Source organism: Furipterus horrens, unplaced genomic scaffold, assembly GCF_987537825.1.
Source record: "Furipterus horrens unplaced genomic scaffold, mFurHor1.1.pri manual_scaffold_3, whole genome shotgun sequence".
NCBI lineage: Eukaryota > Metazoa > Chordata > Mammalia > Chiroptera > Furipteridae > Furipterus > Furipterus horrens.
Genome location: NW_028327173.1, coordinates 9,081,645 through 9,096,913, shown reverse-complemented (window position 1 = coordinate 9,096,913; position 15,269 = coordinate 9,081,645). Strand labels below are relative to the sequence as shown.

Below are 15,269 nucleotides of genomic sequence, written 5' to 3'. Positions count from 1 at the left end.
ACACACACCCCCTGCCCTGTTTTTATTTTTTTAATCTCCTTTGCATATGTCACTATCTACCATATATCTTTTGGTTTATCATTTGTCTCCTCCCCACTGGAATGTAAGCTCCTAACGGCAAGGCTTTTTGTCTTTCTTTTTTCTTCACGTCTGTGTTCTCGGGGCCAGCACAGTCCTTGGCACAGACAGGATCGCAATAAATATTTGTGAAATAAATAAATGAATGGGGCTGAAGTTTTGCTGTTCAAGAGTATACATTCTAAGGTGGACTCCCGGTTAAGAGTGTGAACTTTGAGTCGGGTTCGAGTTTAAATCTTGCCCGCCTGCCACTTATTACCTCTGTGATCGTGACTGGTGACTTCACTTCCTTGAGCCCCAGCGTCCAAATCTATAAAGTGGGGGGAAAGTACTTCCCTGGTAGTCCTGCAGTCAGGGACAAATGAGGTAATAGAATGTACAGTGGCTAGTGGAATAATTGGGACTTAGCAAATGCTCAGTAAACGGGAGCAATTACTTTTCCAATGTGGAAAAGAGCTGTACGAAGGGGGAGTTCAGAAGACTAGGGTTCGGCGGTTTTTTTCTCTGCGGGGAGAGGTGCTAGGTGGGAGGGAGGAGAGAGGGTGATGGAAGACCATGTAAGGTGGACTGGGTTGGATGAGACCAAATTTGGAACAGTGAACGATGAGAAAAGGGCACGGGGGTGGGGGCGCGGCAGATTTACGGTTTTAATAGGGGCAAGGGACGGGGCTCTAGGGGAGCCATACAGGGAAGGAGTTGGAATGGGGCGGGCCAGACTGTGGCTCCAGGCACGGCTGTGTCTCACTAGCAGTGTGACCCCGACTCCGAGTCTCCGTAAAAGCGAGCGGTCTCGAACTTCGGCCCGGGTCAAGCAGCAGCGTCGCGGGGGCGTGTCGGGGCGGGGCGTAATTCGGGGGCGGGGCGTTGACTGACGTGAGTCCTGGGGGCGGAGCAGGGCGTAGAGGCGGGGCCGAATGGATAGGAGGTGGCCTGACCTAGGGGCGGGACCCTGGGGGCGCGGGAGATACTGGGGTAGGGTGCCGCGCTTTGGCCCGCTTGGGGGCGGGTCCTGAGGAGCGGGCAGGGCGCGGTGGCCGAGGCCCGGAAGTGGACCGGGACGGCCCGGGTCCCCGCAGTCTACCAGCCATGGACCAGGCTGATCGGCAGCTCCTGCGGCGGTGCCGGGTGCAGCTGGTCCGCGAGCTGCAGGTGGCCTCTCTCTGGGACGCTCTACTGAACCGCGAGCTTTTCACGCCGGACATGATCGAGGACATCCAGGTGCGCCCGGCCCCCTCCCAGTCTGCGTCCCGTCTCCCTTGCCCTGAGCAGACTTCTCTCACAGATGGGGACGGCGAGGCCGCGCGGAGAGGGTTGCTGGAGCCGCAAAGTGACTTAACGGCCGAGCTTCCCTCTCTGTGCCAACCAGTACGCCCCTCCCCTTTTAGGAAACCATTGTGTGGGAACCCCGTCTTTGCCCACGGCGGCGCGAGCCCACTAGATTGCCCAGCCGGACCAAACAGCCCCAGACACCGGCTTGCTAACGCGATTCCGCGCCCTGCGCCAGCAGCGTGCACTGTTAGCTGCTGCAGCGCTGTGCTTTTGCCAGCAAGGTGGCATGTTTTGTTTTTTTTCCCTTCTCTAGCATGAACGTCCACCGCACCCACTCGGGCCGCAGACTGCCTGGCACCCTGCCCTTGGGCAAGCCACACCCTCTTTTGAGCCAGTTTCCTGGGCCGTGAAACGGGAACAACAGTATTATTGCCCTGAGGGCTAAGTGAGGGGGAGAATGTGAAACAGTGGAGTGTCAGGCACAGAGTAAGGGCTCATGTGTGGTAGTTGGCGATGTCCTGTCCTCCATGGCCAGCCCTTCACGTATTAAGTTTATGTTTTGTAAGGGGCTTTGCAGGTAATGGAGGGAATAATAAACACCGGAGGTTCTCTTTAAAAGCACTTTAATACCTTTGTCTTACTTGACCCTCCCTGCAGACCTGTGAGGCAAGATGGATACAGGAGGGATTTGCGACCCTGAGGTGCGGTGGGGTGTGCATGGCTTCCTGGAGGCCCCTGGCCAGTGCCCTGTGGGCTGCTTGCTGGCTGAGTGTGCAGTTGCTGCCTCACCCAGGAGCTTGGCCTGACCCAGTGGGAAGTCGTTAACAGAACAAGTGTCATTTGGAAAGTTACCAGTGAATAATAGTATTAAAAGAAGTCTTAGGAGCACCTGCTGCATGGCCTGTACGGAGGAGTGGAGATGGTGTGAGGCCATATCCTTGCCTTTAGGTACATTCACAGGGGTCACCAACTGGAACGCCCATGCAGGCCCAATGGGTGGGCAGTGCAGCCGGCAGCCTCTGTCCTGCCCCCCAGCTCCATCTGGGTCTGGCCTTGCCAGAATGCTGGTCCAGCATTGCCGGATCTTTCATGTTGTTAAAGAGAAGCTGGGAGTCTTGATTTTGATGTCAAATTGCCTGCTTTGAAATACTAGCAAGAATTCAGAATTTTAAAAGAATGCTGTGTGAACGACGGGTGCCATTTCACCATACCTGGGATGGCTGGTAAACCCACAGGCTTTGGAGCCATGTTGATATGGGCCCTCATCCTAGCTTTGTAATATATTAACAAGTGGCAGCACCTTTTGGTAACTCATGTTCCCTCTTCGTAAAGTGGGGATCATTGTAATTTAAGGCTGTTTAGGGGCACTAAGTGAAAGATGCATTTAACTCTTGAAAGAAATCAAAATACCGCAATCTACTTGCAGGAGGAAGCAGATAGCTGGTTTGCTATTGAGAATTATTTTCTCAGTGACACTATAAGTCTCTGCTCTTTAATATAGTAGCCACTAGCCACATGTCGCTATTTAACTGTAAATCTGAATTAAAATTAAACAAACAAAAAAATTCAGTACCCCAGTCATAGGACCCAAGTGCTCAGTAGCCGCCCGAGGCTGATAGCTGCCATGTTGGACAGCTCAGATAAAGAACATTTCCATCATCTTGGAAAACTCCCTTGCACAGTGCTGCTGGAGAACATTTGAGGACAGGGTTGTATCTTATTCCTGCAGATCCTGGGGATCTTGCACAGTGCTGGGTCTTGAAGGACAGCCCGCAGATAACCAGCATCTTCTTCTTGCTCCCACCCTGCTCCCTGTCCCAGTGCGTGGCCTCACCTTGCCCACACCTGTCAGCCGTGACCATTTCTCCATCTTCAAAGTCTACCCAGTCAATGGCAAGGCCCTGTTGGTTCTCCCTCCTCATTTCTCTGGTCTGTCCTCTGACTTCTCACTCTTCGAGCTACACCATCTTTGCTGCCACCTGACCTGGGTGTGGCTCACTCCCTTCATTGTCCACTCTGCTCCCAGGATGATTTTTCTAAATGGCAGATTTGACTCTCACCCTCTTCTTAAAACTCTTCAGTGGCTTTTCACAGCTTTCTTGGCATGACCACACAAATGCCTCATTTCTTACTACCGTTCCCACCCCAACTTACATTTCCCATTTCTCTGAATTCGCTATTCACTTCCTTTTAAAACAAAAAAAAGATTTTATTTACTTATTTTAAGAGAGAGGGGAAGGGAGGTAGAAAGAAAGGGAGAGAAACATCGATGTGTGAGAGATACATCGACCACTTGCCTCATGCATACTCCCAACTGGGGACCTGGCTGGTGCCCTGGCTGGGAATCAAACCAGCAACCTTTTGGTTCTCAGGCCGGCACTCAGTCCACTGAGCCACACCAGCCAGGGCTCACTTGCCTTTTTTTTTTTTTTTAAGACAAGGGGTTAAAGTCATGGTGTCAGCAGGGCTGCTTCCTTCTGGAGGCTCAAGGGGAGAGTCCATTCCTTGCCTGCTGCAGCTTCTAGAGGCTGCCAGCATTCCTTGGCTTGTGGCCACATCACTTCAGCCTCTGCTTTCATCTTCATGTCCTGCTGTTCACTTCTTAATGTTCTCTAGTGCCTCAGCTAAGACCCGCTGCTCGAAGCCTCTTTTACTGTTTTGGACTGAGTTGTGTGCTCCCGTACCCTCACAGTCCCATGTTCTTTTCCTGTGGCACATTTCTCCTTGCTGTGCCATTGTGGGTTTGTCTGTTGGCATTCCCCACATGATGTTTGCTCCTTGAGGACTGAGATTGTTCACTGCTGTATTTTCAGCACTTATTACGGCACTGGGCTCATAGCAGACACCTCCAAAATACTGAATGAATAGATAAGCAAAGGCAGGACCAATTTTTGCTCACATGCGTGAGTGTTGAGATTTATGCTATCAGGGAAATAAGGGGACGAGGTGAGAGTCACAGGAAAGTCCGTGAGTAATAGGGCCATGTCTTTCTTTCCAAACAGAGGGCAGGCTCCGGGTCTCGGCGTGATCAGGCCAGGCAGCTGCTCATAGATCTGGAGACTCGAGGGAGTCAGGCCCTTCCTTTGTTCATCTCCTGCTTAGAGGACACAGGGCAGAATAGCCTGGCTTCGTTGCTGAGAACGAGTAGCCAAGCAGCAAAGCGGGATCCGGAGGCCATCAGACCCCCACACCTCATGCCTGTGGTGGTCGGACCAATGGGCCTCAAACCAGAGGAGCTGAGAGCGGTGAAGCAGGATCCAGCGAAGCTGACCCCAGGCAAACTCGCTCCGGTAGTGCTGGGGCCTGAAGAGCTCTGTCCTGCTAAGCTCAGACCAGAGGTTCTCAGACCAGACGTGCCCAGGCTGGTGGATGTTCATTCTGGAGGATTCGGTGATGTCCGTGAGTACGGAGAGAGTGGCTGGGAGTTGGGTGTGACCATTGGTACAGCGGTGCAGGCTAAAATTCAGAATTTAATTTTGGTGGTGTTTTTCTGAGACCTCATGGGATATGGATAGCATATTCTGGTAAGTCTTCAGAGGCTTTAATTTTGGCAGCCCCTCCTCTGAAAAGCATGTATTCTTATCTGAATAGATAATTTCAAATGACTTGTCAGATTCTTTCTTCTGTTTGATCAAGTTAGATACTGGGGTTCTCTGTTGCTTTTTTTTTTTTTTTTTTTTTTTTTCATTTTATTCACTGTAGTCTTCACTTCCAGATTTTCTGTTTTTCTCTTTTATGATTTCTAGCTCTGTGTTAAACTTCTGATTTTGTGTGTTGTTTTCCTGATTTTGTTGAATGTCTTTCTGTGTTTCCTAGTAATTAACTAAACTTCCTTTAAACAATGATTTTGAATTCTTTATTGGGCAAATCTCTGATTTTTATTTCTCTGGGGTCGGTTACTGGAAAATTATTTGGTTCTTTTAGTGGCGTTGTGTTTTCTTGATTTTTTATATTCCTTGAAGTCTTGTGCTGCTGTCTTTGTGTTTGAAGAAATATCACTTCCTCTAATCTTTACTGACTGGCTTCTTTAAGGAATCTAATCTTGGTGTTTTTTTTTTTTTTTTTTGCATCAGCGGTGTGCTGGAACTTCTCCAGTGTACTCTGAACTTCTGCAAAGGCACTCTGTCCGTGAGTGATGGGTGATTGTCAGCCTTGGTGTTCTCTGTAGGGGAAGGCTGTAGAAAATTCTTATTCTATCATGTGGATGCTGCTGCTCTCTCACTTTGTGGATCATTGTTGCAAATTTGAGAAATAAATAAATTCCTCAGTAGTGGATAGTAGTGATATTTTTGGGGTGCAGTGGAATTTTGGAAGTGAGCAATAGTTTCAGAATTAAATCTGTGGACTAATGTAAGCCTTTAGGCTAGGTAAAACCTTTTTTAAAAAAAACATGGGATGTGAACGCTTTTCTGGCGTGACTTTTATTTTTTATTTATTATTTTTTGATGAAAAAAGGACTAAACTTTATTGACAACCTGCTGCAGACATTTTGACATAAGTTTAAGCTACCTATTTAGGCAGACTTACACATGTAGCATTTAATCTTCCACTGGCGTGACTTTTAAATTGGCGAGAGAGCCCTGACTGGTGTGGTTCAGTGGATTGAGTACTGGCCTGAGAACCGAAAGGTCGCTGGTTCAATTCCTGGTCAGGGCACATGCCTGGGTTGTGGGCCAGGTCTCAGCTGGGGGCATGTGAGAGGCAACCAATTGATGTATCTCTCACACATTGATATTTCTCTCTCTCTCTTTCTCCCTCTCTTCCCCTCTAAAAGTAAATAAATAAAATCTTAAAAAAAAATTGATTAGAGAATAGTTCCCAACAAGGGGTCCAGGTTTGCTGTGAGCAATGAATGTCACAATCGTCGGTTCATGAGTGTAGGCCCCAACATGTCTTGGTGGTAGCCAGTATGTTCTCTTTGCTTAAAAAGTATCCTGTGACCTTATAGTGGCTTGTTGACTTTTAGCTAATGGAAATGAAAATTCTTTTGACATTGAAGGAATAAAGGACAACTTTGCTCATTTATTCATTCTGCAAATATTTCCTGAGGACCTACTGTGTGCTGGGCCCCGGGGGTTCCACAGAGTGGGGGCCTCTGCTCTCCTGGAGCTTCCCTTGTACCCTTCTGTTCTAGAATGTCACATAAATGGAATCACACCATGTATACTTCTTTGGCTTTTTTAACTCCGCATAATGTTCTTGAGATGATCCAAGGTGCTGCATGCCTCAGTAGCTCGTTCCTGTGCAGGCTGTGTGGTGGTGCTCCCTTGTCTGGTTGCATCGCAATTTGTTTATCTGTTGACCTGTTGACAGACATTTGCACTGTTTCTAGTTTTAGGAATTACGACTAAGTCTTCAGTGGACGTTGGTGGCCAAGTGTTTTTGTGTCCATTGCATTCATTTCTCTTGGGTATATGCACACCATGGAGCGGAATTGCTGGCCGGAGGGTAGATGGGTGTTTAATTATTAGAAACTTCTAAAGAGTTCTCCTTGAAGGTGGCTGTGCTTCTTGACTCCCTCCCACCAGCAGTTCCCACTCCAGTTCCCACTCCTATGCATCTGTGGGGACTGTCCACAGAGTCCCCCCCTCCCCTGTTGGACCCCGACATTCATGTTTTCCTTCTTTGTCTTTCTCTCTCTCTCTCTGCAGGTGCTCAGGAGAGACTGAGGGGAAACGCTGATTTGGTGAGCCTTGTAGGGTTTGGGGCCAGCTGCAGTTTTGGGTCCTTCTGCCCCTCCGGGTCCTTCTGCCCCTCCCCCCCCGGTCCTTCCCTGTAGCTGTATCAAGGGCCCAGGGAGCCCAGCCCCGCTGGAGAGAGACCCCCAGTCCCAGGCCCCCTCCAGCTCCCCGACTCTGGCACAGCTCCTTCTGGAGCAGATTGTCCAATTCTGCTCCTTCCTCACCTGGAAAGTTAGGGGGTCCCACCTAATGAGGAGGGCAACAGAATCGGCTGTGGCTCCCCTGCCCCCAGTCCGAGTCACTGACCCTCATTCATAGCATTGATTGTGTGCCACCTGTGTGCCAGCCCTGGGCTCTGCGCTGCGATACCTGGGGACAGACCACTTATGTTTTAGCCCTCGTGGGATCATCAGCCTAGCAGAGGCCAGTTCTAGAAAGAAATATATAAGTATTCAATATAAACAGTGTAACGTACCATAAATAAAAAGAACAGGCTACTGCAAGAGAGGATTACACGGGGACCCTTTAGCCTGGGGACAAAGTGGCGTCGGTGCTCTGAGGGTGGGCCTGGGCACGGGTCCGCCCAGAGTCACCCACACGATTCTCAGGTGCTCCCCTGGACTGGGCAGTCTGTAAAGTCCACTTGGGGTGAATGCCTGTGGGTGTTGGAGTTCTAAGCTAGCAGCTCCCACCCCTGATGCTGTGGAGGGCACTAGTCTCCTCTCCCAAGCTCAGCTCTCTGGGCACCACCCAGCTAGCGCTCACCCCCAGTCTGGGTGGCAGTCTGTTGTCTCGTGCCCTGCAGAGCTGGGGGTAGACTCTGCTACTCCTTCGGAGGGAGGGCAGACCCCATTTTTTGTGTCATTGCTCCAGACTGTCAACCACACAAGGGAAAACCATGGGGTCTCCTCCCCTCCTGAGCTGTGCAGTGAGACCCCCGTTTACGTTGGTCCCTGTGCTTGGGCAGGCGTACGTCCTGAATGCAGACCCCTGTGGCCACTGCCTCATTATCAACAACGTGAACTTCTGCCTTAAGTCGGAGCTAAGCACCCGCACCGGCTCCCACGTCGACTGTGAGAAGTTGCAGAGACGCTTCCACTTGCTGCATTTCATGGTGGAGGTGAAGTGCGACCTGACTGCCAAGGTACGGTCACTGTCTGCGCAGAGAGACCGGGGCCCAGAGAGCAAGCGACTCCCCAGGGCTGGCCCTTAGGTCTGTGGGGCCTTGAGAGGCAGTACTGCTCCGTGGTTACCAGTTTAAGCTTCAGACTCAGAGCCGTCTGGGTGGAGGTCCGGCTGTCCGGCACCTGCTGGGTGACTCCTGAGCCTCTGTTTCGTTGTCTGGACAGCAAGAAGAGCACCTTTGCCCCAGGAATGGTGGCTGTTGTGCCTGTTAGGGCTGTCATTACGTCAGTAGTGGCGCTGGGAGCAGGGAAAGTGCCCTGCCCCAGGATGCAGGCGGGCTGAGGGTGGGGACCTGGGCCGTCACTGCTCTGGCTCAGTGCAACCTTCCCTTTGTAGCAAATGCTGCAGACCCTGGTGGGGCTGGCGCGGCGGGACCACGGTGCCCTGGACTGCTGTGTGGTGGCCATCCTGTCTCACGGCTGTCAGGTGGGGGACCTCAGCTTTCCGGGCGGGCGCCTGGGAAAGGCCGCACCGACAGGCTGTGTGGGAACCCTGACCCTTTCCTGTGCCCAGGACACCCTCCGCTTTGTGGGAAGAGCCATGGGGCCCTGTCCACCTCCTACTGGTTCTTGGGAGCCATCCGGTCCTCTGAGGAGCTGGATTCTTCACTCGGGTGGAGGGGTGTCCTGGGAGAAGGCATCTGGGAGGGGCAGGAAGGAGACAAGCTCCGCTCACGAAGCTGCTACCCCCGGGTTTGTCCAGAGCCGGCACAGCGCATCAAAGCTCCCAGCTCCTGCTTGGTCCTGCTGGGCATCGTTCTGGGCCCTTTGCTTCTGGCTGGGAATCAGGACACTGGCATCCACGCGGGGCTCGGCACTAATGTGCTGGGTCATTGTGCCCCAGGCTCTTCCCCTTCCTGGGCTCCAGTTTCCTTTTCTTCTAAGTTGAGGGTTGGAAAGGTCAGAGGTCACAAGCTGGGGACCCATAGTGCCCCTCTGGGTTATACAGTGTTTTCAAATCTGGCAGCTTTCATACCAAAATTAGGATTTCTAGCTTTTCTTGAAAAACCACAAAGGTCTAGCCTTACCAGCCAGCATCCTCCCAGAGCATGCTGTGTGGCCTGTAAGCTGGGCAGGGGCTGCTCCTCAGGTCATTTCCTTCACGGTGCGGCCACTGCACCTGGCAGCTGGTGACATGCAGACTCCTGCCACCCCCACCCCCCACCCCCCGCCATGCCCCCGAGGCCTCTGCGCTTTAACAGATCCCCACACACATCAAGTTTGAGAAGAATCTCTCTAGAGCAGTGGTTCTCAGCATTCAGCCGCATCAGAGGCACCTGAAGGACCCGATTGCTGGTCTCCTCTATCAGGGTTTCTGATTCAGAGGTCTGGGTGGGGCCCAGGAATTTGGATGTCTTACAAGTCCCTGGTGATTCTAATGCTGCTGGCCCAGGGGCCATACTTGGAGAGCCACTGATCTGGGAAGCTGGCTGGCACTGTCCAGTTAGGCTCTCTTGGGCCCTGTAGGCACATGAGTTTAGATGCTTGGAATGGAAGCTGACCAGGGCCCATCCAAAACCATCCTGGCTGTCTAAATCAGCCCTGTGCCCCTGGCTAGGACCTTCTAAATGCTTGCTGCTCCCTGCCCCCATCCCCAGAGCCTCTGAATGGTTTGTTGGATTCCTACTCAACTTCTTGGATTTGTAACCAGGGTTCTTGGTCTTCTAGGCTAGCCACCTCCAGTTCCCGGGGGCTGTTTATGGCACAGATGGGTGTCCTGTGTCCGTCGAGAGAATCGTGAACATCTTCAATGGAACCGGCTGCCCCAGCTTGGGAGGGAAGCCCAAGCTCTTTTTTATCCAGGCCTGTGGTGGAGGTAAGCCGGTCCGCAGCCCCCCTTGAGAAGAACCTAATGAGGAAGGAGTCGCTGCCTCCTGCTTCTTTCCCTTCTGGCCCCTCCCAATGTCCAAGGGGTCTCTCCAGGCAGTCAGAGAGTCCCAGACATGTCGCTGTTGTCTGAACGGCAGCACCTGCATCTGGCTTTGTCCAGCCTTTAGAGGTGGGAGTCTTGGTCTCACAATGGCACTTGAATCAGAGGCTCCCTCAGCTTTGGCAATTTCAACTCCTGAGATTTGACAAAAATAAACCAAATGGAGGAGGAAAAAACCCTTCATTTTCCTGACTCCCATCAACCAGACCTCCTTTCTACTACCCCAGAAAGGGAGGCCAGCTTTCTGGGGGTTATAGTTAGCTGGTCTTCCAGCCCTCTGCCCACCCCAGTATCCACGCTCAGTAGCACAAAGGAACTTTGTGGTGTCTTTGGACTCCTTAGCGGGGCCTACAAAGCCCTTGGTGATCCGGCCCCGGCCACTTTGCTTCCCCCAGCCTGGCATGCTATGCCTGCCCCAGCACTGCCAACCTTCCCAGGATGTCGCAGGCTCTGGCTTGCTCCCCAGCGTTTCCATTTGCGATCCTCTGCCTTGTCTCCTGGTCACTCTTAATTATCCTCTGGTTACCATTTACTGTCACCACCTCCAGGAAGTCTTCCCTAAACAACCGCTTCCTTGAACTGTCAGGGTTCACTGGCCCTTGTGCTCCTGTAGCTCCTGTTCTTTCCTGTCCCAGCACCTTCTCGTTGAGACAGCCTCATCGCAAGGTCAGCTCTCCAAGGGCAGGGTCAGGCCTGTCTGCCCTGCATCCGGGTCCTGGCCTGGCACAAAGCGCACGGTTTGGTGGCATCTTATGTGGGTTCTAATTATTTAGATTTGAATTGGAAATAGAACCGTATAAAAATACCTGTGTAAAATTTGAAATAATGTAGACTCCCACCGGTAAAGAACTCACCAAAACCACTCCCTGGGTAGAGCAGGATTCCAACGCCAGGATGCAGCTGCCTTTGGAGTTCCGGTCCCTGCTTAGTGCCTAGCAGGCTTCGGGACCTTGTGGTTAACACTGTTGCCACACGGGGGCAGCCTGGCAGCTGAGAACAGAAACACAGAAACGTCGGCAAGCTCTCAGCGTCCGGCAAGGTGTCCTGTTTCCATGCGTCAGAAAGTCCTGGATTTTGGTGGTTTTAAAGTTCACTGTCGTTACAATTTAAAACACTTTAAAAATCCTCTAACACCCTTCATTAAGAGGCAGGGCGGGCGCCAGAGGGGAGAAGCGTGTGTCCAGGTTGGTCACTCTGGTGTGGCATGTCAGTAAGGAGCGTGATACAAGGTGACGGACAGCGTGGTGATGCCCTGGGCCAGAGCTGAGCGGCCTCTCTCGGGCCGAGCTGCTAACGTTGGGTGTCCCCTCGTCAGAATTTTAGAGCTCTCGCCGAGAAGCGGAAGGCAGCTCCGTGTGCCGCAGTGGCTGTGGGTGTTACGTGCAGAGGGGACAGCAACCCTCCCGCTGTGTGCTTACGCTTGCGGGGCATTAGTCCTGCCTCACGGCGGGCTGTGAGTTACCCAGGCTCTTTAAGAACAAAGCTGGGCATGAAGCGCCTCGCCCTGGAGCAGGGCCTTCCCATCGGCTCTGTAGAATGAGGGCGACACATGAATGGACACAAGGCTAGTGTCCCCTGTCTGACCCCCTCTTTTTTCCCCATAGTCCCCTCTCGGATCCCACTGTGTCTGCTCTGTTTTTCCCGGGCAGCCCCTCTGCCCACCTGTCTCCTAAGGCCATTTTTAAGTTATTCCACTAAAGCGCCGCTCCCCTGCTGCACTGGCTGCCCGGGGGCCCCGCAGCAGTCCCACGCTCACACCTCAGGTCCCCTCTGCTGTTCCACCTAAGTCAATCCCAGACACCCCGGGCGGGTTCCAGAATCTCAACGAAGAAAATAACCAGAAGCAGTGACCCCAGTAAGCTATAGTCCAGCTTTCACCCAACTCAGAGGCCGCCTTTGCAGGCTTGGGGCCTCCGCGGAGTACGGCGCGGGGCTGAGAGGCAGAAGGGGGTAAGGCAGGGTCCTGGCCCCCGCTCATGTTTGCCCATCACTGGGACCTTGCTCTGGAGGGAATCGGGCGGTCTTGGGTTGGGAGCAGATACATGGGGCAGGAGCTCCGGACTGGGTTTCAGTGACAAATGGTGTCTGTTTTTGCTTCCTACAGAGCAGAAGGACCGTGGGTTTGAGGTGATCTCCACTTCCCCTGAGGACAGGACCCCTGGCAGTAACCCTGAGTCAGACGCTGCCCCGTTCCGGGATGACCCAGGCAACTGTGACCAGCCGGATGCCGTGTCTAGTTTGCCCACACCAAGTGACATCTTTGTGTCTTACTCCACCTTCCCAGGTGAGCACAGTACCCAGGGGGCCCCCCAGATCTGTCTCAGGAGCAATTGCGTTGTGAAAGAAATCACCTGGGCGTGAATCTTGGTTCTGTCTGTTGCCACCTTTGTGACCCTGAGCAAGTTACTTCCCCTCTCTGAGCCTGGGTCAGGGCAGGTGAGGCGCTAGGATACAAAATTTAAGGAGGAACGCACCCTTGGGCTTGTGTGTCTCACCCTCTTCCTGGCCTTGCCTCAGTTTTCTCATCTTTAAAATGAGAATAAGAATCATGCTTCAGGGGTTGTCATGGGGATTAACAAGGTGGCTGGCGTATCGCTGAGCACAGTACCTGGCACATAGCAGGCGGGGCAGGTGTTAGGGTCCTTCCTTTCTTGTCCCTCGGGGGAGTCACTGGACTTCTCTGAGGCTTGGTTTCCTTGTTGGGAAACCGGAATCATAACTGACGCCACAGGGTCACGCACGGTGGGACCGAGCGCAGTGGTGTGGGCTGCTCCTGCTGGAGGTGTCAACGCATCCGAGTCCGGAGGTGGCCCCTGTGCACGCGTGGGGTGGGGGCGGCTCTCCAGTGAAGCTCAGCCTTTCTCCTTCCGCAGGTTTTGTCTCCTGGAGGGATCGCAATAAGGGCTCTTGGTACATCGAGACCCTGGACGGCGTTTTTGAGCAGTGGGCTCACTCTGAAGACCTGCAGAGCCTCCTGCTCCGGGTGAGCCCCGCCTTCTGGGAAGGAGAGGGGAGGCTGCTGGGAGGGGTGGGGTGGTGGGGGCAGCCGGCAGGCCAAAGGTGAAGGGCGGGGAACCCCCTCCAGGTCTGCACCGTGGCTGCCGTGAGTCAGCGCTTTGGCTTCTCTGATGCAAGGTGTTACCACCTATGCTGACATTCGCCCCTCATTCCAAGGGCCTCCATCCTTGGCTTCTTTGAGGTCCCCAGGCTGACAGCATCCACTCCCTCCATTGACAGAGCCAGTCCTCAGCACAAGGCTTTGCTGGCTCAGTGGACAGAGCGTTGCAGTCCTGAAGACAGGTCGTGGGGCTGTCCCTGTGTCCCTGCGCATTTGCCCCCCTGCGTGGTCATCTTCTCTTCCTCCTCACCCTTTGCTCTTTTTTTTTTTTTTTTTTTTTTAAATCCTCACCCGAGGACATGCTCATTGATTTTAGAGACAGGGGAAGGGAGGGAGAGACGGAGAGAAATACATATCACTGTTAAAGAGAAACATTGATTGGTTGCTTCTCGTACACTCCCTGATGGGGAACTGAACCCACAATCTAGGCATGTGCCCTGACCGGGAATTGAACCTGTAGCTTTTTGGGACGACACTCCAACCAGCTGAGTCACATCGGCCAGGACTACTCTTGACCCTCAAGAATCATGAATCCTCTTTAGGATGTCCCCTTCTTGAGAGGCCCCTAGCAAGAGAACAGGAAAGGATGGCCTGATAGGGCCCCAGCCTGGCTGAGTGAAATCCCACTCAGAGCAGTTGCTTCCTCTGAGGGTCCCAGAGCACTCGTGGGCCGCTCCTGCTCTGCTCAGGTATTTTGTGCCACGAAATGGGGCTGGGACCACTCCTTTCTTCTGGGGAGGCTCTGGCTCTGTGCTTTGCTGAGCAGAATGGAGAAGAAAGGTCAAGTGCAGGGCCCCCATGTGCCATGGCTCTGGGCAGGTGAACGACAGAGGCAGCCTGGGGCCCCATGGGGTCGGAGTCGGGGGTCTGTCAGGGCCACGTGGTGCACTCAGCTCCTGGGTCCCACTGCTTCTCCCAGCTTTTATTCAAGCAAACCTTTCCATCTGATTTGAACTTTTAAGTTTTTGAATTTTGAAATGTTGAATTCTGAGTTTTCTAAACTTATGGTTGAGATGCTTATTTTTTAAACCCCTCACGCCCCAAGGAGGCTGCAGTTAGAGCTGCTTAAAAGCGTTTATTCAGGGGACACCCCCAGCTGCTCTTCGATTCCTGATATGGAAGGGATTCTTGCTTCAATCGAGAGAACTCAACAGACCGTCATGTGTTCGTGTGTTCACAGGTCGCAAATGCTGTTTCAGAGAGAGGGATTTACAAACAGATTCCTGGTTGTTTTAATTTCCTCCGGAAAAAACTCTTCTTTAGAACCTAAGGAAGCCATGGGCTCTGGCCCTGCCTTGCCTTTGCCCCTAAACCTTCCTGCTCCCCGCCCGGGGTCGGCTGAAGCCTGGGCTCCAGCCACAGCTGTCATGGGTTGAAGGATTTTGTAGCCTGTTGGGGGTCTGCTGTTCCCCACTGGCGGCAGACAGGCTCCCAGCAGCAAATGACTGATGACGGAGAAAAGGGGCAGAAGGTGGCCTTGGACAATGTGCGGCTTTTCACCAGTGGCTGGTTGCCTGGCGATTGACCGTGTCTGTGATCCTTGTATTTTCTCCAGAGCAGGGCTTCTCAACCTCAGCACCATTGACATTTGGGGTCCCATAATCCTTTGCTGTGGCCTGTGCATGTAGGATGGTTAGCAGTATCCCTGGCCTCTACCCACGGGATGCCAGCAACATCTCTCCCTGAATAGTGACAACCAAAAATGTCTTCAGACATTGCCAAATGTCCCCTGGGGGACCCCTCCTGAGAACCACTGGACTGTGGGGAGTTTTTAGCGAGAGACAAACTAGCATCTCTCAAATCAGCAAGTGAGGACTCCCGAAGTCTGAACCAGCTGCAATCTGTGAATCTTAAATAATGTCTTAAAAAGTATTCATTTTTCCTGTATTACAGTGTTGTTAAAAAAATAAATGTTAGGTGACTATGGACTCTCTTTTGCCTATTTCCCCCCTTATTTTGCTTTAACCCTTTGTTCTTCCTTATAAAGGAGACTTTTGCTTTTTTGGAAA

At 52.6% G+C, this 15,269-nt stretch overlaps 1 protein-coding gene across 2 annotated transcripts; it reads left to right on the top strand.

Moving 5' to 3' along the window:
• The first annotated feature begins 1,033 nt into the window (after window positions 1–1,033).
• On the top strand, window positions 1,034–14,589 carry CASP9 (caspase 9). Of its 2 annotated transcripts, XM_090268637.1 has the most exons (9): window positions 1,034–1,296; window positions 4,350–4,746; window positions 6,999–7,033; window positions 7,996–8,172; window positions 8,550–8,639; window positions 9,881–10,028; window positions 12,247–12,426; window positions 13,016–13,125; window positions 14,441–14,589. In XM_090268637.1, exons 1-9 carry the CDS (start codon window positions 1,165–1,167, stop codon window positions 14,528–14,530), a joined length of 1,359 nt encoding a protein of 452 aa, XP_090124763.1. In that variant the 5' UTR covers window positions 1,034–1,164; the 3' UTR covers window positions 14,531–14,589. The 2 variants fall into 2 exon arrangements, with proteins under 2 accessions (XP_090124763.1, XP_090124762.1); XM_090268636.1 differs by lacking the exon at window positions 8,550–8,639.
• The last annotated feature ends 680 nt before the right edge of the window (window positions 14,590–15,269 follow it).